We start from the raw sequence: 24,795 nt of genomic DNA, 5'->3' as shown, positions 1-24,795 counted from the left end.
AACCCATGATTGAAGACGCGGCGTCTGGCTCGCCTCCAGAATAAATCAGAGCAAGCTGAAGACGGAGGGGAGTCTAACAACTGGACATGGGAGCGTAAGTAAGAACTTGGAGGGAAAAAGTCACTGAACCAGTACGGGCCTAATCATCCCGTTAGACATTCCACAATTCAGATTTCAAGTCTCCCAATCTTCACATTTCTCACGAACAATGACAAGAAAAGAGCTAACAGAATCTGAAGAGAGTGAAGCCGAAGAGAGGTCAAGTTCAGATGAAGACACAGAGCACGAGGATCGTTTCCATGGCCAAAAACAGCTGCAGCAGGGGATGACAGAGTACGAGAAACAGAGGCTTTCAAGAATTGCAGAGAACAGAGCGAGAATGGAGGCTCTGGGTCTCACCAAACTGGCCTCTTCTTTCGTTGGTTCATCTCGAGGTTCAAGTAAGCGTAAAGGGAAAAGCAAGGTTGTGGAAGAAGATGAGGAGTATATGCCCAATTATCAGGATGAACGCGCTGATGACGATGACGACGATGGTGAGGAGGAACATTTGGGGAAAAAATCTTCTGGGACTCGTAAAAAAAAGGTGCTACTTTTTGTTACATTGAGATTTTTTGCTTGTTCTTGCTTATATTTAACTGTTGTTGCTCAAAAAGTGGTTTTTTTTTTTTTGTTAAAGGTCAATTCGAAGTTTGGTTGATGTATAATCTTGTGTGGAAGTGTCTGATTTTAGCTGGTTAGTTCTTTGTTTCCCTGTCCGAAAATCGTTTGTGAATTTGGCTACTAATTGATCTTCTATTAATAAAAAAAAAAACAGAAAGGACCTAGATTTGGTTAATTCTCAGTGAGACTTGAGCATCATTAACTGGAAAGAACAGAATTAAGGGTGTGTCTATCAGGCAACAGCTTCGATGTCATCTTTACTGTGATAGCTCTAGTATCATTCCACTGTAAGAATACAATTGTCCACGTACAGCTTTATCTTGACTGCTTACTTCTATGAGCATGTCTCATTTATAGCCAATTAACACAAAAGTGTGTTCTTGTCAGTGAGATTGGATCTGATTGGTTTAAACGTATGGTCGATCTTTTTGTTAATCTATCATCCAGGGAAAAAGTAAAGGCTCAAAAAGTAAGAAAGTTGCTGGTCAAATGAGTTTGAGTGGCTTGGATTATGTTGAAGATGATGATGAATTAATGAAGGTATTCAAGAACTTAATAATTGCATTCTCAATATTGTTGTCTAATTAAACTTAGATACAATTGTTCAGCTATTTATATATTACAAACTAGCTGTTTTAAATTTTTTAGTTTTATATTAACTCTTGAGGATTTACATGCAGGCAATTGCACTCTCATTGCAAGATTCTGCTGGAGCTTCATGTCTAACACATAATGAAAGAAAGAAAAATGCAGAAGATACAGGAAGGCAGAAGAGAAAAAAATCGGTTTGTGTTCCGTCTTGACTGACATTTTGATGCAGGAGGTTTAGTACTTTAGTTACTTCGATTTTCTAAGTAGTAGTTGTATTTCTTTCAAATCTGGTATATTTTTTTAGTTAAAAGAGAGAAATGATATTAAAATGGACGCCAAGGGGGCGTAACCCATGTACAAGAAGGAAGGATTTACAGCTCAGTGAGAATATCTACAATCGAACCTAAATCCTCAAAAGAGTTAAGGTTGTGGCCGAGTACAATAGTACCAAAAAAATGTAGCCACCTATCTTTGATAAAGGCAAAATTTGTCTTTACCTTCAATAATCCTACAATTTCTTTCTTTCCATATAATTCATAAAATAGTTAATGGGATTACTCCATGCCATCTATTCCTCGTTTTAAGCCCTTCCCAAGCAAGCAATTCATCCTTAATAGATCTGGAAATAACCCAGGAGATGCCAAATAGCTTGTAGATCATAGACTGTAACTCACAGGCAACCGGGCACCATAAGAGAAGGTGATTGCAAGACTCATAGTTCCTCTTGCACATAGTACACCAATTGACCAAGACAAAACCTCTTTTCATGAGCTATCCAAAGTAAGAATACATCCCAAAGCAGCTTCCCAAGCAAAAACAGAAATTCTGGGAGGAACATTGGAATTCCAGATAATCTTATGTGGGAAGACAGCAGCAGTATCAGTGCTATCATTCAGGTACCTATATAGGGATTTTACTGTAAATGAGCCTTTTTTGCACAATTTCCAGCTTAATCTATCGGGTTCAGTGCCAACTTTTGCATCAGCAAACAGCCAGAGTAGATTTTCATATTCCATCGCCTCCCAATATTGCAAATTTCTGGTGACAAACACATCCCACACCAGATGGGTGCTGGCCCGATAAGCATTTTCCAGAAGTATAGTTTTGTCCTTGGCAATAGCATAAATGTGAGGAAACTGATTCTGAAGACTCATCTGACCGCACCAAATGTCCTACCAGAACCAGATGTTGTCCCCTTTCCCAACCACCCAATTTGAGTTATTCAATTCAAGTTCTTTGGAATTCAGAATACTCTTCCAGAGACTGAAACCAAGAGGGCTCTTGTTCATCCAATTAAGATCAGTAATATCATTGCCAAACCATTTACACACGATAACTTTGTTCCACAGGCTATTATTGTCGGTTCAGAACCTCCAAATCCACTTGTCATGCAAGGCTTTGTTAAGACACATAATGGATCTTATGCCTAAACCGCTGTCTTTGGTATGTTTTTGAAGATGCTCCCATTTTGCCAAATGAAACTTCCTGCTCGTGATATCATCCCCCCAAAAAAATCGGCATTGAATAGATTCAAGCCTTTTAGCAACTTTTTTGGGAATAGTGAGCACTGAAAGGTAGTAGATTGGTAGGTTGACAAGCCAGTCTGCTTTGAGAGAAATTTGTTTTTCCAACAAGCCAGTCTGCTTTGGAACATATCAATAACTGGCTCCCAACTGGTGCTGTTTTTATGTTTAGCACCTAGAGGAAGACCCAAATATTTTAAGGGAAGCTGGCCAGAATTGAGCCAAGAGCATTAGCAAGAGAACCAGCAAAGTTTTCCCCCAGATTGATCAATTCAGATTTTTCCATATTAATCTTCAGACCTGAGATTGCTTTCAAATCTGGTATGTGTGGTAATACAAAGGGTAAAATTACAATTTTAGTAGTTTAGGATCTTCTCTATGGTTGACATTCTTTCCAGTTCCATATTACGGCCGTTTGGTTCATTTTCCATTTACTTCTAGTTAACTGATATGCATAATTGCAAATAGTTTTTCGGTGTTTGATTTATTCCATTTTCACCTTAGAATTTCTCTGGAATGAGGATCATACTTTGTTTGAGAGGAATTCAAGTTGGGGATTGGAGTAAATGAAAGACAAACAATTATGTTCTAATTTGCATATAAAAGCTAATATGAAAATTAGAATGAGGAATTAGTTTGGAAATGAATAAGAAATAAGCCAAAAAGGGACCTCTGAGCCTAGTCATAATTAAACTGGGATTACAACAGAGTTAGTTCTTTCAAGAGAATATAATATTTGAGATTTATGATTTCCTGTTGCAATCATGGTTGTGATGCAATCAAATCTCATCTTAGGAATGAAGATTAATTGGTTCTAGGTGATAGCTAATGAATTTCTACCTAAGAACCTGTCAAATTGTTAAGTGCATAATAAAACAACTGCCCTATTTTCATAGGATTTATCTGGAATGTATTGTTAATTCAATTGTGCAGATGAAAATTGAACTCTAAATGAACTCCTACTAGAATTGAAACAGTACATTCAAATTCTGCTAGGTGATAGAATTTAAAATATATTATTCTATTCCATTTAAAATTCATTTAAAGATGGATTTTTACTGTCTGATGGGTAAATTAAGTTATGAATTCCATAAAAAAAGTCTATTCGTCCCAAAAGTACCCTAAATCTCAAATTCATAGGTGTACTATCTCAAAATTCTTTATGAAATATCTAAGCGTAATTCCTTACTAGGTTTACAGATTACCCACAATTTCTCTCATTTATCTTATTAAGGAAAAAATATTCATTGTCTAGCTTTTCCCACCACTTTTGTTTTGTGTTACTTTCATTTTGGGGCAGCAGTTTACCAGCCGGGTACAGATGACTGAAGATGAATTGGTCATACACTTCTATCAGTTTGATGGTAATTACTGAGCTGAGTTTTTATTTATTATCCACTATCCAACAACACTGGCATCCTTTTCCATTTAAAGTGTTGATAAAGAACATTGTTTACTTGCAGAATCTGGAAAAGGGGGCATAACTGTAAGAGATTTACAAAAGATAGCATTGGCACATGATTTTATGTGGACAGATGAGGAGTTGGCTGATATGATCCGTTGCTTTGATGGTGATGGAGATGGGATGGTCAGTTCTTGCTTATATTCCCAATTTTCCTTCATAAGTATGTACATGTTAATTACATCGTATGTTAATGAATTGACAGAAGAGTTGGGCAAAGGTTTGAATTGAAAACTACATGCCGAACTTAGCCACTGATCCTTCCGAATTATTTCCTGTCTGTAAATAAATTGAAAACTTGGGTACATGTAGCACATGGGTTTATTTTATATCAGGCAGAAACCCATTAAGTTGTTGATGCATAATGGATTAAAGTTCAGATATACTAAATAGATCAAATATACTCTATTTATAAGTACTCTAACTTTAGGATTTTATTTTTTTTAAGTATTTAGTTTTCTTATGTATGCTTATTAGTATTTGTATTTCTTAATTCAATCATATTTTGGAAAGGTTATGTAGAAATCCCTATAAATACACTTGTAATCTCACTTCAGAGAAAGTACAGTAAATCAATAAAAGAGTAGCTTTCAAAAAAAATTATCGATCTGTTTGGTTGAATTATGCAATCAAATCCTCAAATAGGTTCTTAGGTTAATATTTAAGAAACTCTAGGAGTGATTCTTAGGCTTTATACCCAAAAACTTTAGTAGCCATATTAACTCTAATTTGAACTACCTCACATCAGCTGCTACATAGCTAAAAGTTCCTGCGCCAAGCACCCAAAACCCTACACTCAAATATTCCCATACCCATCAGGAAGAAAAAGAATTACAAAATCTTAAACGTCTATCACCTGCCAATTGTAACTCAACTATAACCATTTGGAATTGATTCTACCGCCACCATATCCTGCCTCAAACAAGTTAGATCTCCCCATTCTTGATTCCCAATTGATTTCCAATCGCAAACAGCTACCAGATTATGTGCACTCGCCAGAAAGATAACAAACCACAGCTTCCTCACCATATCACCACCTTCCGCACCCAGCCCCAATCAGCAACCAACATTGCTAGATGAGTTGTTCCCTGGAACCTTGATGCCTTTTGGTAATCAAAGATAGGCAGTTGGACCGCACGTGTGTGACTCATGAGTGGATAACACCAAATTTGCTATATTTTGACTTTTTAAACCAAGTTGGACCAAACCAGTTCCCTAGACCCTTTTTCATGGGTTCAGGCTGGTCACTAAGTATTTTTGGCCTGCTTTTCTAATTTTTGCAGTCATTTTCACCAAATTCACTTTCTACGATTTAATTAAAAAATTTATATGGAATATTGAGGAAGAGAACGAGTCATCACTTACAGATGGTAGACTTAATGATTCTATTTTTTTTGTTCGTCACAATGGTGACATGGAGCCAAAACTCCATAAAATGATAAATTTTAGATTTCTTTCAGAATCGTCATTGATCCTATATTAAAGCGGGATCAGACGCAATATACTGCACTATTCAAAATCAGAAATTTTAAGGTTCAAAAGGATATAAGATAGAAATGTGTGAGACACATATCCTACTGTAGACTAATTAACTAAACGTCTTCTACATGCAGATTTGATGGTCTAGCTATTCTGTACTATGTGATTATATGATTCATTCATAAAAATTTACTAATTATAGTACTTACAAGATGGATTCGGATGTGGACGTATTTCTTCCTTGGATCTCTTTCTCACTCTCCCGAAATGAATCTTGTATTAGGATTTGGACATCTCTCCTCCTTGGATCTCTTTTTCACTCTCCTGAAATTCTCTCTTTTTTCTCCCCTCTACTGTTTGCGGTCTCTCCAACATAGAATCTACTTAAGCACAACAGAGCAATTAAAGTGGAGTGAAATTGGAAGCATTCTCCAAGTTTTCAAACCCTGGCCAACTGTGGAAATAAAGATAAGAAGGTTGCATTAATCTTTAATGCAAATACATCCGCACTCATGCAGACTTAGTTTTGATGGACAACATAAGTACTTTGAGAACTCAAAAATATATTGCTTATGTTGGTTATGGTATATCTACACTGATTCACATCATGTGTAATCTAAACTTTTACAACGTTAAACTTACTCTTCTTGGTTAGTCTTGACTTGATGATCAGCATGTTCAACATAACAAGACTTCAATATGTATTATCTTATATTTAGCATGAAGAACATAGTTTTGAAACCTAACAAGGATGTAAGAATATCAACATCCACGAGAGCACACCTTCAATGGTAAGAATAAAAAGAGGAACTCCTTTTAACATCGTATCGGAGTCCTATATTAAGAAACTTTAAACTCTTTTACAAACTCTATTTTATTTTCATTGCGTAAATAAGAAAAACCCTAAAGAGAAGAGGCCACCTTTCATAGTTGGCCACCTAATCCAGCCACGGGCCATCAACAGCCAAGTGGGCCTTTATTGCCGGCAGCAAAAAAAATTAGAGCCGCAAGCCGCAGCTCCTTCTCCTGCAACCAGCTGCTCCTAGCTGCTCACCGGCAAGCATGTCAATTGCAACCTCCTTTGCCATCAGTTGTGCGACCTGCCCCTGCCCATTGGAAAAAGCCGCGATCAGCTTATTCTGGCAAGAAAGGCTGCACGCGACACCTACTTATCTTAGCTAGCCAAGCTGCGGGCCCCACCTCAGCCACGTAGACTGCCTAGCCGCACCTGTCCTCTGTCATATATTCAACTCCAGCCAGGTCCAAGTCACATAGCCACCACTGCCTAGCTCGGTCAAGGTCACACAACCACCATTGCTCAGCCACACCATAGCCGTAGATAGGTGATCTCTATTTTTTCAACTTTAAATTGACCTTAATTGCCTTAAATCCTTAAAATTATGTTCGAAGTAACATCCCAAATCACTAGACTAAATTTCTACATGCGAAATTCAACATAAAATAAAAGCAAATTTCGGCCAATGCAGGCTGCTTATTGCTTCATTGGGAAGGATTGTTTAAGTTGGTGATTGTTAGTCCGAATCACTCTCAAGGGAAAAGGATAACTCAGTCACCGAATGGGCACCAAACCAAAACCAGGTGATCCAAACTTTGATGCTTGGAACGAGAAAGACTCAATGATTATTGCTTGGCTCTAGAATTCTATGTCTTCATATATAAGTAAAATGATTTTGTTCCTGTCTACAACAAAAGAAGTGTGGAATGCAATTAGAGAAATCCCGATTTTGTTCCTGGGGTGGTGGTGAGGGTAGATTTTGATAGGCATGTATCAACTTGTCAAACACAAGAGTGTATAATTTTCTATTAATAATAAAAGAAGTATGTTTTTATTTTTCTTAATTCATTGTGATGTTTAGAGACCATTTCACATTCCTAATATTTTTGGAGTTTGATGGTTTGGGTCACTTATTGAAGATTACAATAGGCTTACATGATTTTTCTTACTCAAATTCAAATAAGATTTTAATCATATAACATTCTAAGTTAGCAATATAATTAAAGCTTATTTGGAACCTGTATAAAACAGTTTTGCACTGGCAAGTCAAAAAAACTTCTTTAACCACACCATCTCATCATTTGTCCACCAAGAATGGATCGTTTATGAATCATCATGTGTTCATAATTCACAATAAAATAGAGTAATAAAACATCAAAATTGTCACTTTCTTAGAACCACTAGAGTTTTTTTGTTCAAAACCACGTTCCAAAATAATTTTGGGACGAACACAATTCTTACTGCCACAAATATTATTAATCGCTTACTGTCAAGTGCTCTAGAGTTAAAAGGTACCCTAAAAATTCTTTCCAGATTCCACTCAAAAGTAAGTGTCACAAACCATTCAGTGCCACAAATATTCGGGTGTGTAGTCTTTGTTCACATTCATTCGCATCAACGAGGGAAAACTTGATTCTAGAACCTTAAAATGTGTGATTCTTAATACTAATCTTTTCAAAAGGAGTATAAATGTTACCATTTGTCTACGTAAAAATTTGATGTATCTGCAGATTTCACCTTTTTCAAACAAGAATCATATTTTTTCAACCATATCTTTAGGTAGAGAATATATTGGAAGATAAAGATATCGAGTTCTTTACTGACCTTACCCTGCCTACTCAAAAAATTATACTTAATGTCATATTCAATCAGATGTATACAAGGAGAAAGAATATGAATTCTAAGCTGAAGTAGGTCCAAACATCCGACAAGAGTTCTGAGCCTAAGGTAAGTCCTAAAACCCCTACATGGTCTGATAATTACATACTCATTGCAATTCATAAAGGAACTAGGAAGTATATTAAACATCCTTTTTATCCTATCTCATAGTTTGTATCATTTGATAAACGTTCATAGTCTCATAAAAAGTTTCTTATAAATTTGAGTATTTAGTCTATCCCTAATATTGTATGAGGCATTATCTTGTGAGAAATGAAAAAACGTCATGAATGTTGAAAGGCATGCACTAGAGAAGAATCAGACATGGGAAGTGATTGATTTGTCTAAGAGAAAAAAATCTATGGGTACAAGTGGGTGTTCACAATAAAATATAAGACAAATAGGATATTCAAGAGGTATAAAGTAAAGATAGTGACAAAAGGCTATATCCAAACCTATGAATAGATTATTAAGAGATATTCGCACTAATAGTTAAGATGGATACAATGTAAATCTATCATTAGCTGTTCATTTTGATTGACAACTGTAACAATTCAATATGAAGAATGTTGTTCTGCATGGAAACCTACAAGAAGAAATCTATATAGAGTTCTGTCAAAAGTCTTTGACATGACTGTCTGATTTTTAGGGGGAAAAAAAAGAGATAGAGGAGAAAAATAGAAGAGAAACAGAGAGGAAAATTTAAGAAATAATTTTATTTTTTTTCTTAATTGATTATAACATAAAAATTGAGTCTTTTATAAGTTATAAGCAATTAAAACAGCTACTATCATAGCCGGAATCAATGCAGCGGCAGCTGTTGTGAATTAAATTCAAAATATTAATTCTAACCCTAACCCTAATTAATACTTGTAAAAGATTAATTTACCCCTTTTATTATTTCTCTCTTTTGTTAACTCTTAATGTCCTGACAATACCTTCTCTTTCAGCATCAACTTTGTCCACAAAGTTAAAATATAGCTTATTATTATTATTATTATTATATAGATATATATATATCTTTTTTAAAGCAAGTCTTTTTTCTTTTTCATATATATATATATATATATATTGTAAAGCAGTTTATATGTATATATATTTATGTTAATTATTATATATGTATGTCTTTTTTTTTTTTGAAACAGTTTTCTACTGCTTCTATCCCTAGAAAATCAATTTTTTTATTATTATATATAGATGTGTATATATATATATATTTTTTAAAGCAGCTTTCTACTACTTCCACCCCCATAAAAATTTGATTTTCACGGATTAGCCCTCCACACCACCGACGTAGCTGCTGTCGGGCATTGTAATCATGTTGCTTTAACGCCTTCTTCTTCCACCTCTTCTTCTTTCGCTTCTCCTTCCGCTTCTCCTTTTCTAGATCAGAACTCATCTGGAGAACAAGAGACCTATAAGTTTCCATCTTGATCTCGTGCAGATTAAAGTGGAACCAAAGCAAAGCTTCTGGGACGTAGCTCTTTCCGACTGGTTGACTGAGGCGAATGAGGGAGAGACCTCTAGGGTGTTCATTCCCGACCACTATTGCTTGAGAAAGAAAGAGAAGAGGAGCAGGTAACAAGTTCGGTTCAAAATATTGGCTGGACCTGTTCGAATTGGATAAGTTAGCGAACCTTGTTCGGTTTGTCTTGTTTGGCCCGGTTTAATAACTGAACCGTTTTTAGAATTTATTTTTTTATCTGAACCCCAAATCTTTTCTTCCTTTTCATCACGCGTAAGAGGGGTCGGTTGGCCGTTAGGTGCAGCCCCTTGAGCTGTTGGCCACGCCTCTTACGGGAATACCCTTGGCATGTGTGCCAAGGTTTCTTCAGTCTAGTAGGCAGATCTAGGATCATACTGAACTGCCGTCGCGATTCTTACATGAACACGGTGAGTTTTAGGTCGATCTTCTTCATGGTAATCGCCTCCGGATACTCCGACTTACTTTGTTAGAAGTCTTTGACATGGCTAGTTGATCTTGAGAAAGAAAGAGAAATAAAAGAGAAACAAAGATGGAAATCTGAGAAATAATTTTATTCTTTTTTTTAATTAATTATAACATAAATATTGAGTCTTTTATAGGTTATAAGCAAGTAAAGCGGTCACTATCATGATTAAAATCAATGCAGCGGTGCCTGCTATGAAGTAAATTTAAAATATTAAATTTAACTCTTACTCTAATTGATACTTGTAAAAGACTAATTTACCATTTTTATTATTTTTCTCTTTTTTACCTTAATGTCCTCACAATACCATCTCCTTCAGCATCAACTTTGTCCCCAAAATTAAAATATATTTTATTATTATTATTAATATTATTATTATTAATATTATTATTATTATATAAATATTTTTTTTATAAAGTAGGTTTTTTTTTCTTTTACATATATATATGTTTTAAAACAGTTATATATATGTGTTAATTATTATATATATATATATCTTTTTTTTTTCTGAAGCAGTTTTCTTCTGCTTCTACCTCATAAAATCAATTTTTTTATTATTATATATAGATATCAACATCTACTGCTCTGATGCCACCTTGTCAGAAGCCTTTGACATGGCTACCTGGTCTTGAAAAAGAAAGAGAGAGAGAAGAGAGACATAGAAGAGAAACTAAGAGAGAAATCCGAAAAATAATTTTATTTTTTTCTTTAATTGATTAAACATAAAAATTGAGTTTTTATAAGTTATAAGTATCTAAAGCAGCCATTATCATGACTGGATCAATGCAGCGAGTGACTGCTGTAAAGTGAATTCAAAACATTAACTTTAAACCTAACTCTAATTAATTCTTGTAAAAGACTAATTTACTCTTTTTATTATTTTTCTCTTTTTTTACCTTTAATTTCCTGACAAATTCCCATGAAAATTTGACAGAGAGGCAGAATCAAATAAAGTTTGTAACTGAAAAAGATACTCTGTGAACTCAATCAATCATTTGGAGTATAGTTTGACAGGTTTGCAAAGGTGATGACAGGCTTGGGATGTAAGTAGGCTCAGGGAGACCATATTATGTTTATCAAGTATTCAAAGATAAGAGAATTACAACACTCGTAATATATGTTAATGACATTATTGTAACAGAAGATGATGAAAAAGAAAACTTGATACTCAAGCAATGTTCGGCAAAAAAGTTCAAAATCAAGGAGTTAAATAAGTTGAAATACCTCCTTAGAATTGAAATCGTTCACTCAAAATCCATAATATTTATCTCTCATTAGAAATACATTCATGACGTGGTAAGAAATATAGGCAAGGTAGCATGTAAATTAGTTAGTACTCCTATTGATCCCAATCATAAATTGGGATTGTTAGAAGATGATACACTCGTAGCTAAGAAGACGCATCAAATGTTGGATTTTAAATTTACCTTGTGGGTTTATGTGTGAAAATTATTGTGCATAAAAAACTATCAAATTAATTGAGTCAGGTTAAAATGATCTAGAGAGAGAAAGTCCTAGAGAATATACTTGTTTAGCGAGGGTTGTCCCGCGACGACGGACCCCTGGCTGACCATGCCAGTGGGTCGACAGAAATTTTTAGTGGTAGAGTAAAAAGTTTTCGACGTGGTGGAGGGGAATGGAGTTCAAGTGTACAAGAACGGAAGAGGTTACTGGAAGTTCATTTTTTTTCCAAAAGGGGGATGTGGAATGGCTTCTCTAGAGTTTTAAAGTCAGAAGGGGCACGGAGCAGATATCGGAGGAGTAGTTGGAGGTCCCTGCGGATGACATTGGATGGAAACAGGCAAGGTAATTTTCTGGTGTTTTCGGAGGAGAAAGACGAATCTAGTGGTAGAATAAATAGTTTATATCCACCGAAAAGGGACAAGGCCGAGGGGTGGTGGCAGTTAATGGAAGCTGTACATGAGGTTGTTGGCATGAAGCTGATCCTTCCGGAATGGTTGAAAGGAAAAAGATCGTTGAAGGAGAAAGAGTATGTCGAGGCGACTGAACCAGCGGCTAGTAAGTTCAAATGTCTTGGCTGTAACCTAGAGTGGGAACTCCAAACGGGGAAGAAGATGACTACTTTTGCCGAGGTGCTGAGATTGCCAATTGCGAAGCTGAGTTGGGTAGGGCAGGAAGCCCTTCCGAGTCGAAATGATATGGGTCGAGGCAATTCAAATTTCAAATCGGAAGCTAAAGGGTGTCACGTGCGGGTAAGCAAGCGGGAAAAAATAATGGAGGGGAGTTATCGTGGGCCAAATGATGGTTTAAAAAGAAAATACTCTTGGGTCGGAAATGGAAAATAGGTGGACAACTCGGAAACAAGCAAGAGAAGGGCTAGGAGAAAAACAAAGAAAATCTGGCAGCCCAAAAGAATTAAGCCCAGCTCGCCAGCAACAAAAGAATGAGAGATTAAGAATGCTAAGGAGGGCAAAAGTGGGATATGTTCTGAAAACCTGATAAATGTTGAGGAGGAAATCGTCGAAGAAGAAGCGGAGTCAGATGGAGAAGAGAGGGAGGATGACTTCGGGATAGATGGCTCAGTTCTTTCCGGCATTTCAATGGGCACTACCGCGTTTGCTGGCAATGGAGGAGATGTCAGAGATCCTGGAGATGCTGGAAAAGTGGTGAGGGCGAGTTGAGATTGTTTCGGAAATGACCGTGCTCTGACTAAGTCCGAGATGTTGAAGGATGATGAGGGTGGTGTGCGGATGTGACTTCTATTCAGACTGACAGCCTTAATAGCAATTTGATGGTTATGACTGATGGTGATTTGGCAGAGCAATACTCGGCTTGGATTCAAAAGAATTTTGTCAAGGTGAGTAAAATATTTGGGATGTGTTTTGAGGGGCTGAAACAGAGGGTGTTGAGTTTGCTGGCTGAACTTGAAATTAAATTCTTAGAAGCTAAGAGGGAGAAGAAAAAAAGAAAAAAAAGAGTGGTAATAAAAAGGGATGAGGGAGTAGAGAATTAAAAAGATTGGAGTGGTCAATGAACTATAAGGGACAAAAAAGCAGAAGAAGGGAAGATGGTGAGTTTTCTATTAAATGTAAATTATGATTGGGAAATCTATTTCATGGGATGTGAAAGGATTGAATGAAGGTAACAAAAGGAGTGTGATTAAGGGCTGTATAAAAAAGTGGAAACCGGAGGTGGTTTGTTTCCAAGAGACGAAAATGGAAAAAATGCCAAAAGATGTATAAATAGCTTATGGAGAGACAGAAATGTGGAGTGAGAAATTTTGCCGACTATTATCGCTATGAGTGGGATACTGGTGATGTGGGACAATGAAAAATTTGCTTGTAGGGGGGTGAAAAGGGGAAGGGTTTCTTTGTCTTGCTGTTTGGAGAGTTGCAGGGATGGTGAGAGGTGAGAGGTGGGTTTTCTCTGGCATCTACTGCAAAGGTAACAGAGAGGAAAGGGAGTGTCTATGGGATGACTTAGGGAAGGCTAAAACGAAGTGGGGTGAGAGATGAGTGGTTGGGAGAGATTTTAATATGGTTCTACATATGAGTGAGAGGTCAGGGATGGGTACCAGAATGGGGGAAATTGAGGAGTCTAAGGAGATGATTGATAAGCCGGAGCTTGTGGATCTTCTACTTGGGGGTGGGAGGTGACTTGGTCGAGTGACAGGTAGTGCCATTCATGGTCAAGAATTGACCATTTCCTAATTTCTAATAGTTTGTTAATACAGCTTGTAGATTTAAGCAAAAAACTCCTAAACCATCCAATTTCAGATCCTTTCCCAATTTATTTTGTTCCGGAAGGCATTATGTAGGGGACCTACACCATTTAGATTGGATAATAAGTGGCTGAATGTTGAGGGGTTTAGGAGTTTGGTGGGAAAAGGTTGGCGGGAAATGGTTGTAGTGGGTACAAGCAGTTATGTCTTTGCTACAAAATTGAAGGCCCTTAAAAATGAAATTAAGAGATGGGCAAAGGTGGAGGATGGCAGATTAGAGAAATCTTTGAATGAGAATCTTAACGAGCTGGCTGACCTTGACAATAAAGAGATAGAAGGTATTTCGTGTGAGCAAGGAAGGATGAGGAGGGAGGAATTAAGGAAAGGTGTGGCTGCGGTGATGAATTTGGAGGCAATTTTATGGAGACAAAAAGCTAGGAAGAAATGGAGGGAGATAGAAACACAATATATTTTCACTGTATGGCCAATTTCCTCCCGAAAAATAACTGTGGAAGAACTTTGCTGTCGTGGGGAACTGGTGAAAGGCAATGAGGGTATGAGGAGGAAGGCAAAACAGTATTTCCAGCAACTCTATTCTGAAGATGAGTCTAGTAGACCCAGCCTTGATAATTTGCAATTTAGGGTGTTGAATGCCGAGAGTAGGGATGGCTTGGAGGATCCGTTCACGGAAGAGGAAATCAAGGGATACCTTGATGATTGTAACGGGGAGAAGGCTCCGAGTTCGGTCTTGGGTTCAATATGAAATTCTATCAAGTGTTTTGGAATGTGGTCAAGAAAGCATGCTTGTTGTTTTTAATGAGTTCCATAGAACGGGGTATTTTGTCAACTCAATCAATTCGACTTTCTTGATTCTTATTCTAAAGGTGGTTGGTGCAAAAGATATTAAAGACTTTAGACCGATCAGTTTGGTGGGAAGTATTTACAAATTAATTTCTAAAGTGCTGATAAAAGGACTTTCTAGGGTATTGGGTGAAGTGATTGGGGAAAACCAGAATGCGTTTGTTGAAGATAGGCAAATTCTTGATACTGTGATGATTGCTAATGAAGTCGTGGACGATTTGGTATGACAGGAAAAAGAGGACCTCTTTTGTAAAATTGATATGGAGAAAGCTTATGATCATGTTTACTGGGATTTTGTGAATTATATGCTTATGAGGATGGGGTTTGGGTGTAAATGGCGAAATTGGATCATGAAATGTATTTCTACCACTTCTTTTGCGGTTATGGTTAACGGGGGTCCTTCAACTTTTTTGAAAGCTTATAGAGGCCTCCGTTAAGGGGATACTTTGTCGTCTTTATTATTCCTTACCGTTATGGAAGCTTTTAGTAAATTGATGGAGAGGGTGGGGGAGTTGAATTTATTGAAGGGTGTGGAGGTGGGGAGGAGGAAGGAGAAAGTAAGAATTTCTCATCTTTTCTTTACAAATGATGCCCTAATTTTTTATAAACCTTCTATTAATATTATGTTGCCCTTGAGATGCATCCTTCTTTGCTTTCAACTGGTGTCCGTGCTTAAAATAAACATGAGGAAGACGAACGTGGTTAGAATCGGTGATAGAAGGGATGAGGAGAGTTTGGCCTTGGTGTTAGGTTGTAAGACAACTACACTCCCAATCAAATATTTAGGCTTACCTCTTGGGGCCAAATTTAAAGATGTGAAAACTTAGGAGCCTATTGTGGATATGTTCGAAAAAAGATTGACGCGATGGAAGATGAATTTTCTTTCTAAAGGGGGTACACTTACTTTGATAAAAAGCACGTTGTCAAATTTACCTATATATAATCTCTCAATTTTAACCATCCCCGGTTAGTATTGCTAATAAGTTTGAAAAAATTTAATGTAGATTTCTTTGGAGTGATAAAGAGAGGAACAGAAAATACCATTTACTTAGGTGAAAGGATGTGAAGAAACCAGTTTGGGAAGGGGGGCTTTGTGCAGGCGAGGTGGGGGAATTGGGAGAAGGAGAGAGGCAGGAGGGGGAGATTCAAACCATATGGCATGAGCCTTTAGAAGAAAATTAGATATGACAGTTTCTCATTCATGGGCTGTGTTGGGTGGCTGCCTGTAATGGGGGTGGGGGGGTGGGGTGGATGTATCAATTTCTGGCATGATGAATGGGTGGGTAACTTCAAGCTTAAAGATCAATTTCCTAGAATTTTTGAATTTGCAAGTGATAAAGAGGCTAAGGTGAAGGATATTTATGATAAGGTGGGGTAGGGATGGGTCTGGAACGTGAAAGTGATAAGAAATTTACAGAACTGGGAAATCAATGAGTATGGCAATCTGTTATGGTGCTTGGACAGTAAAAAATTGAGCGATGACAGAGATAAGAGGGTGTGGAAACCTAATGAGAAGAATGGCTTTCCTGTGAAATCATTGTACAAGGTCCTCTGTAAGAATGATAACAGCAGCAACAGCAATAATGCACCCTTCCAAGCAGATTTGGAAGATTAGAGCTCCTCTTATATTGGCATTTTTTACTTGGGAAGTAGCAAAAGAATGTATTTTGACTATTGATATACTTAAAAGGAGAAGAAACAACATGGTTAACAGATGTTATCTTTGCAAATCTTGATGAGGAAACATGTAACCATTTATTGTTGAGGTGCTCGAAGACTTATAGCATCTAGATTTCTGTTTTGGGGCTGCTGGGGCTGAATTGGGTTATGGCTGAGAATATGAGTAGTGAACTGTGGGTGTGGGCAGGTTTTTGTAAAAAGAAAAGACATTTATTTCTTATTCCACTAATTATTTTTTGGATTGTGTGGGAGGAAAGAAATAATAGAGTTTTTGAGAACATTGAGACTAACTTTATACATATTAAAAATAGATTGATACACACTTTTGGTTCTATTTTATTAGGTTATGACATTAAAAATTGAGAGGATTTTGAGATTGTCATGAACCAATTGATTGATTTGTAACTAGATTTTATATATGGGTAGTACCCCCTTAGTACCTATGTGCATAATAATATTTTTATTTTAAAAAAAAAAAAAGTGATATGATATAATTAATAATATAGTGCGTCTTAATGCATCAAATTAAAATGTGGATTTTCTTTTTATGTATAGAGACCAAATCTGTAATTTTTAATTTTGTGATTGGTCAAATTAGCAATAAAGAAAATCGACAGGCAGGTTTGTTAATAAATATACGATTATGATCCCTAAATTATACGTAAGATTTTTTATTGTAATATCCCATTACCAGAAATAGAGAGAGTAAGAGAACTTCAGACGATTACATGTTAATTTGGAATATCTATCGCAAGACATGTAATTTTCTTCCACTATAGATTCAGGCATGCTTTCTGACGCGGAAGGGTACGGGAGGATCGAATCTACTCCTGAAACCCACTCAACATATGTAATACCGAAACAATAACTACCTAGAATAAAATTTCTCCCTCTAATTGAATCTACAATTCTAAAATGAAAGCAAAAACAAAGATTAGGAAAATAAAATAAGAAAAGAAAAAATGTCACGAACTTACCGATAAATTCATCCTGTTTCTTGGTTCAATAAGAGTTCTGCTTCCTGAATAACTTAAATAAGCTAATTTTAGCAAAATACTAAAAGAAAGAAAAGTCAAATCTCTCAAGAATTCTCTCAAATTTATTCTCAAATGTATGTTTTACATCTTAGGAGCAGAGGTCTATTTATACCTTTTCCTCGACAATCTAGATTAGTACAAAAATTTTGAGATAATTAATAAAATAATATCCTACATAAAATTCTATCTTAGTCTAAAATAAATACAAAATAAATAATTATCCTATCCTAAATAAATTAGTTAAATAATCATAAGGGATAGAGTTATAATTAAAATAATATTTAATTTAACTTCATATTTATTCCATGTGAAGTTCATTAAAAAAGACGTGTATATTAATTTTAACACATGGGTATTTAAAAAGTGGGTTCTAAGCATTTTTAAAATAAAATAAATATTAAATAATATTTTAAAATAAAGAAAAAGAGGGACGGGCTGGTTGGGCTACCCGGATGAGCAAGGCCAGCCGGTCCACGTGAGTTGCACAGGAGAAAGCCCGTGAGAGTTGCAAGCTAGCGGCTCGGGTCGTTTTGTTGGGCCGTCCGCAGGCCCGTCTGCACAAGATGTGCATGTTCGGCCCTTGGGTCTGTGCACGCGCAGTTAGTTCTGCGCAGGCTGAGAGGGCCGCATGTGTGGGCGCTTCCAGGCGCTCGTGTGCACGGTCTGTGCATGTTCGGGGACCGTGCTGACCGGGCCGCATGTGCGGCACACATGTGGGCCACCTTGCTTACGTGTGAGCCTCCAGATCTCTGCTTCGAGAAGGCTGTCTTTGGTTTTCCTGTGGAGTATAAGGTCGTCTTGACTACCTTACCACGGGACCAGAGAACACCGGTGAATGTGTGGACCAAGTATCCTGTACGTGCATTGCAATGCATGCGTACCCCAGGGGTACCCAAACCCAAATTACATTTGGGCTTTCGTCTTGGGTCGGAATTTTTGGGCCGAGTCGTTCCTTCGCAGTAAATCTTGTTACCCTCTGAGTTTTTGGCACCTTCTGGTGTTGTTTCTTCCTAGTCAGAGAACTGTGTCTGATGGATTCGGCCTTGCTATTTGATACTTGGTCAGGAACAGAGTAACTTAGAGTATCGTTACCTCGCAATTGCTTTCTCTCATTTCCTGGAAGTTCATCTACACTTGTTCGCTTCTTGCACTCCTCTGGTTTAGGTGTGTTGTCAGAGGTTATCGCGTCATCTACCCCTTCTTCGAAAGGATTCGTTCTCGAATCTGCAGAGATTATAAATTTTTTATTTAAGGTCAATGAGGACAGAGGTTTTACCAGACATCCGGCGAGGTGCTCGTGCTGTTCTTGGATGAAGAAGCAACTTTTGCCCAGATCTAGATTTTGGTCCTTCGCCTGTCTCTTAGCGAACTCCTTGTATGACTTTTTAATTTTCAGCTTATCCTCATAAGCGTCCCTTCTTGGCAAAGGTGTTAAAACATGGGTGCGGTTATCCATTCGGATGGAGTACTAATTCTTCTCACTGGCATGGTTGACATCGCGAGTATATTGTCAGGGCCTCTTTAGCAACAGGTGTCCTGCATGTATGGGAACTACATCGCACAATATCTCATCCGTGTAGTCACCAATAGAAAATTGGACACATACCTGCTAGGTGATGTCGATATCCTCCAACCAGTGTAATTTATAGGGAGTAGGGTGCGATTTACAAGTTAACCCTGCCCGATCCACCAGCAAGGTATTGGCAACATTAGCACAGCTGCCTCCCTCAACTATCACACTACAGACTTTTTCATTGACCAGGCACTTAAAATGAAAAATAGTCTCTTGTTGACTGTTGTCTTTGTGCTTAACCTGTATGTTTAGTGCTTGTTGAGCCACAAATACATCTCTCTATACTAGGCGAGTTATACTCTCTGCGTCCACCAATGGTAGATCTTCCTGCTCATCACTGCTTTCGTGGTCACTGACGATATCTCCATCATCTCGGAGAATCATGGCATGCTGATTAGGACATTGGGATGTAATATGCCCCACTCCTAAGCACTTGAAACATTTTACAGTGCTCTGGCGGATGGCTAGTGCCTTAGGATTAACTGTGGGATTGCCAGCAGGTGGTTTTCCCTTACTGTCGTCCACTTTCTTACTTTCATCCATTCGGGTCCATCTTTGGTTTCCCTGGGAGCATTACTAACATACCTTCGATTAGTTCCTTTACTCTTCAATTGTCTGTCAATCTTGGTGGCCTTGTGCACCATCTCGTCCAAGTTGACATAGTTTTGGAGTTCAAGGATGTTGGCGATATCCTTGTTTAGACCCTCCAAGAACCGAGCCATGGTGACTTCTGGACGTTCGTCAACTCGGACCCTAATCATAGTTGTTTTCATTTCCTTATAATACTCTTCCACTAACTTAGAACCCTGAGTCAAGCGTTGCAATCTCAGATTCATGTCCCTGTCGAAATGAGCTGGCACAAACCGTTTCCTCGTGATGGATCTCAATTCTCGTCATGTGGTGATAGGCAAGTCTCCATCTCGTTCTTGGATAAGAGCTAACTGATCCCACCATACTGAGACATAGCCGGTAAGCTCAAGAGTGACCAACTTGAGCTTTTTCTCTTCACTATAGTTGCGGTAGCTAAAAATGCGATCGACCTTCTGTTCCCACTCAAGGTAGGCTTCGGGGTCATTCTTCCCTTGAAAGGCTGGTATTTGGAACTTGAAGTCATGAAGGTCTCTGTCCGCCTCTTCATGACAGCCTCTTTGTCTGTCACCAACATCATTGCCACACGATCCTATCTTGTCTCACTATTTGGCGTCGGGTGCGACTGCAGTGCTCGCCTCGCTCCTAGCGATCCATGTGGGCAGCCATGTTTCCTAACTTGACACTTAACTGGGTGCATTAACCATGACTCTTTCCTCTAAGGTGGCTGGTAAGCTGGTCGGCTGTTGGCGCTTTGGTGAAACATTACGGAGTTCCTACAAAGACAAGAGTTAGTGAAAACAATATGTCTCTCTCACCTTCACTCGTGTTTACCTCGCAATCCTTCGATTGATAGTTTCATCTGTCGAGTTGAGCGTTGGAATCGGAATCATTTGAATCGGGTCTGCACGTTAGTCTTTACGACACAACAAAGAACCCTAAAAGATTCTGATTTCTACGGAAGCTCAAAAATAAGCACACAAAAAGACTAGTGTGCTTCTTGTGTGGTAAGCAACTAGTAACAATTAGCCGCTTAGCTATGTAATAGAACAAATATAAAATAAAGAATGAAACGTATATTACAAAGAATGACAATTCGGACTGATGCGTAGTGATCTGATCAATCCCGATTAATATAATCGATAGGTGTATCTTCCTATACTACCCCAAATTTGTCGGCTACACTTTACAATCGGTCAAGTTTCTTTATGCAACGTTGATGCAGATTACAGAAATGCAATTCGAAAATTAAATGTGGATAGTGTGCGGAATGAAAACAAAAGTTTTCGCTCACACCAGTTATACAACGTACTTTGCCTTCAATTTCTCAAAGGATTTCCGGTCACAAATTAGGTGACTATTCTGGTTTTGTGATATAAAGTACAAATAATGTGTCAATTACCCTATGGGGTACAACTGGGGTATTTTTTTGGTATTTTTAATATATAAATTTTGTTTTAAAATAATAACACGAACTATTTAAATTGAACGAATATATATGAATTCAAGAATGATGCAATATGAACTAATAATCAAATAAATTTGAGTGTTAATTTAAGAACAAAATGCTAAAGCAAGTAAAGATAGATTTGGATTTTATAAGAGCCAAAACTCTGATACCAAAGGACATAGGAGAGTATGGGGGAAGATTGAATCTACTCCTGAAACCTACTCAATGTATGCAATACCGAAACAATAACTACCTAAAATAAAACTCATCCCTTTAATTGAATCTACAATTCTAAAAGGAAAGCAAAAACAAAGAGTAGGGAAATAAAATAGGAAAAGGAAAAACGTCACGAACTTACCGATAAGTTGATCCTTGCTCCTTAACTCAACAAGATTTCTAAAGACTCATGCTTCCCGAATAACTTGAAGAAGCTAATTTTAGCAAAATGGTAAAAGAAATAAAAGCCGAAGCTCTCAAAAATTCTCTCAAGTTTATTCTCAAATGTGTGTTTTACATTTTAGGGGCAAACGTCTATTTATAGTCTTTTCTAAACAATCTAGATGAGTACAAAAATCTTGAAATAATTAATAAAATAATATATTAAATAAAATTCTATCTTAATATAGGATAAATACAAAATAAAATAATTATTATATCCCAAATAAATTAGTTAAATAATTCTAAGGAATGGAGTTATAAATAAAATAATATTTAATTTAAATCGATATTTATTCAATGTGAAATTCATTAAAAAAAACATGTAAATTAATTTTAACACGGTATTTAAAAATTGGGTCTCAAGCCTTTTTAAAAGGGTTTTAAAATAAAATAAATATTAAATAATATTTTAAAATAAAAGAAAAGAGGGGCTGGCCGGTTGGGCTACCCGGATGGGCTGGGCCGGCCGGTCCGCGCGGGTTGCGAGGGAGAAAGCCCGCGGGAGTCGCGGGCTAGCAGCTCGGGCCATTTTGCTGGGCTGTCTGCGGCCCAGTCCGCACGGGATGCACGTGTTCGGCCCTTGGGCCTGCACGTGCGTGATTGGTTCTGCGCAGGCCGAGAGGGCCACGTCCGTGGGCGCTTCCGGGCGCTTGTGCCCGCAGTCCATGCACGTTCAGAGATCGTGTGAGCCGGGCCGCATGTCTGGCACACATGTGGGCCTCCTTGCCTATGTGTGGGCCTCCAGATCTCTACTTTGAGAAGGCTGCCTATCTCCGGTTTTCCTGCGGAGTATAAGGTCGCCTTGGCTGCCTTATCACAGGACCGGAGAATACCGGTGGATATGCGGGCCAAGTATCCTGTGCGTGCATTGCAATGCATGTGTACCCCATGAGTACCCAAACCCATATTACATTTGGGCTTTCGTCTTGGGTCGGGATTTTCGGACCGAGTCGTTCCTTAGCAATAAAGCATGTTACCCTTCGAGTTTCTGGCACCTTCTAGTGTCATTTCTTCCTTGGCTGGGAATTGTGTCTAATGGATTCAGTCTCGTTGTTTGATACTTGGTCGAGAACAGAGTAACTTGAAGTATCGTTACCTCGCAAATGTTTTCTCTCATTTCCCGGAAGTTAATCTATACTTGCTTGTTTCTTGCACTCCTCTAGTTTAGGTGTGTTGTCAGCGGTTATCGCGTCACTTCCGTTTCAGTTCTAAATCCATTTGGTGTTATATGAAAATGTTGGTTTTATTCATATTCATTTTAAATCTGTTTTATTTCCTACAATAAAGATTTGTTGGGAGACTAATATACCTATCACACATAAGATCAAACACATTGTTTATGCAATAAGTTAATAAGTCAATTCGTGTGCTCTAAAGAAATAGACTTACAAACAGCCTAAAGAGTGTTGCATTACTTAAAGGCGTCACTTGGAAAAGAGATTATGTTTAAAAAGAATGATAAGTTGCTCTTAAAAACCTATACGATGCAAACTACAAAAGATCAATGGCGGACAAAAAATTTGCGACGGATTGTTGTATCTTTCTTGGGAGTAATCTAGTTACTTTGAGGAGTAATAAATAAAATAGAGTTGCGAGATTGAGTGCAGAATCAAGATTTCGAATAATGGCACAAGAAGTATATGAATTATTATGCTTAAAGAGGATACTAGAAGATCTAAAAATTAAGTGGGATAGCCTCTGTGTGTTTATATCATGGTAATAAATTGGTTGTAAGCATTGCTCATAACTTAGTACAATATGATATAATCAAACATATTGAGGTTGACAACAATTCATTAAAAAAAAGCTAAACAATGATTTAATATATACCACATACACATCGACTAGTTCACAACTTGCATGTGTTGACCAAAGACTTGAATAATACAACATTTCAGATTATCATTGGCAAATTGAGGATAGATAATGTTTATTTCTTACCTAACGAGGAGTGTTAAAGAGAATATATCATGTGTTTAAGTTAAATGGCATTAGGGTAAAGTACACCCTTTGTAACTAATGTAATTAATGGTTTATTTTCTTCTGTTCTAGAAAATCTATACATATTGGGTTGTGATATTCAATAAAATACATATTCAACCATTTCTAACAATTATCAAGCTTGAAGAATGGTTTTTTTTGCATTACTTTTTCCACGTCAAAACTCATGGACTAGTTTTTTCTAGCATAATGTAGAATGGATTAGGTTTATATTTACATTAGAAATTATTTTTTGTTTCAGATATAGAAATATTATCCTGTTGATGAGTCTGTTATGATTGTTAACAACTTGGGGATTTTATTCTTTTTAAGTATTTAGCTTTTCGATCTTTATTAATACTACTGTTTCTTAGTTTAACCTTACTTTGGAAAGGTTACCAAGGAATCATCATGAATATTTTGTTACTCACTTTTCAAGAAAGTGCAAATATCCAAAAAAAATTCTGAGAATTTTGTCCTTTTTTCTTGCTGTATGGTGCAATCAAACTGTTAAGCGAATTCTTAAGTGTGTTACTTCAATTTTATTCTCAAATTCCCTAGTAGCCAAAATAATCCAAATTTGTCCTAGATCTCATGTTATGTGGCCTGCACTAATTCTTATTGATTCTGACCTATCTCAACATAAAAGTGCTATTGCAATTTACAGTAATCAAGAAAAACTTCTCTGCAGTCTATTTTCAGGTTGTGTTTACTATGCTAGTCTTTGCTCCTGCTAGTTTCTTCACAGATTTGACATAGAAGACTGATGATTGTTGTTATATTAATTTTTTCCTATGGACATTCAAAATTTACTTCTTTCAAATATTAGGATGAGTATTAACTTGACTTTTCCCATGGTTCTACTGCAGTTAAATCTTGACGACTTTCGGAAGATTATAAGTCGATGTAACATGTTAAGAGGATCTGACACTTCTTGATGTCCAAATTTAGCTTTTCGTGTAGTTTTCTGGTGATGGAAATTCACAAGAGCTTATACCAGTGAGTTGCTGCAACTGAAACATATTTCTTGCAGGCTTATAATGGAAGTGAAGATCAATGGATTTATTCAAAAATCAAATTTGGTAAAATGGTTTTTCAGAAGGTTGAGATGCGGAGAAATCTGAAATGCTTGATCTATGTTTCAATGATTGTCTAACTTTTTTCGCCA

The 24,795-nt window shown here is 37.1% G+C and overlaps 1 protein-coding gene across 2 annotated transcripts; it reads left to right on the top strand.

Annotated features, from left to right (window-relative positions):
• Nucleotides 1–63: 63 nt before the first annotated feature.
• LOC110815202 (uncharacterized) lies at nucleotides 64–24,795 on the top strand. Of its 2 annotated transcripts, none has more exons than XM_022042877.2 (6): nucleotides 64–583; nucleotides 1,108–1,200; nucleotides 1,341–1,445; nucleotides 4,078–4,138; nucleotides 4,238–4,362; nucleotides 24,497–24,795. In XM_022042877.2, the coding sequence occupies exons 1-6, from the start codon at nucleotides 209–211 to the stop codon at nucleotides 24,563–24,565; spliced, it is 828 nt and encodes a 275-aa protein (XP_021898569.2). In that variant the 5' UTR covers nucleotides 64–208; the 3' UTR covers nucleotides 24,566–24,795. The 2 variants fall into 2 exon arrangements, with proteins under 2 accessions (XP_021898569.2, XP_021898568.2); XM_022042876.2 differs by having other exon boundaries at nucleotides 4,075–4,138.

Source organism: Carica papaya, chromosome 5 (genome assembly GCF_054855325.1).
Source record: "Carica papaya isolate Zhongbai chromosome 5, ASM5485532v1, whole genome shotgun sequence".
Classification (NCBI taxonomy): domain Eukaryota; kingdom Viridiplantae; phylum Streptophyta; class Magnoliopsida; order Brassicales; family Caricaceae; genus Carica; species Carica papaya.
This window is presented reverse-complemented; position numbering and strand designations above follow the sequence as displayed.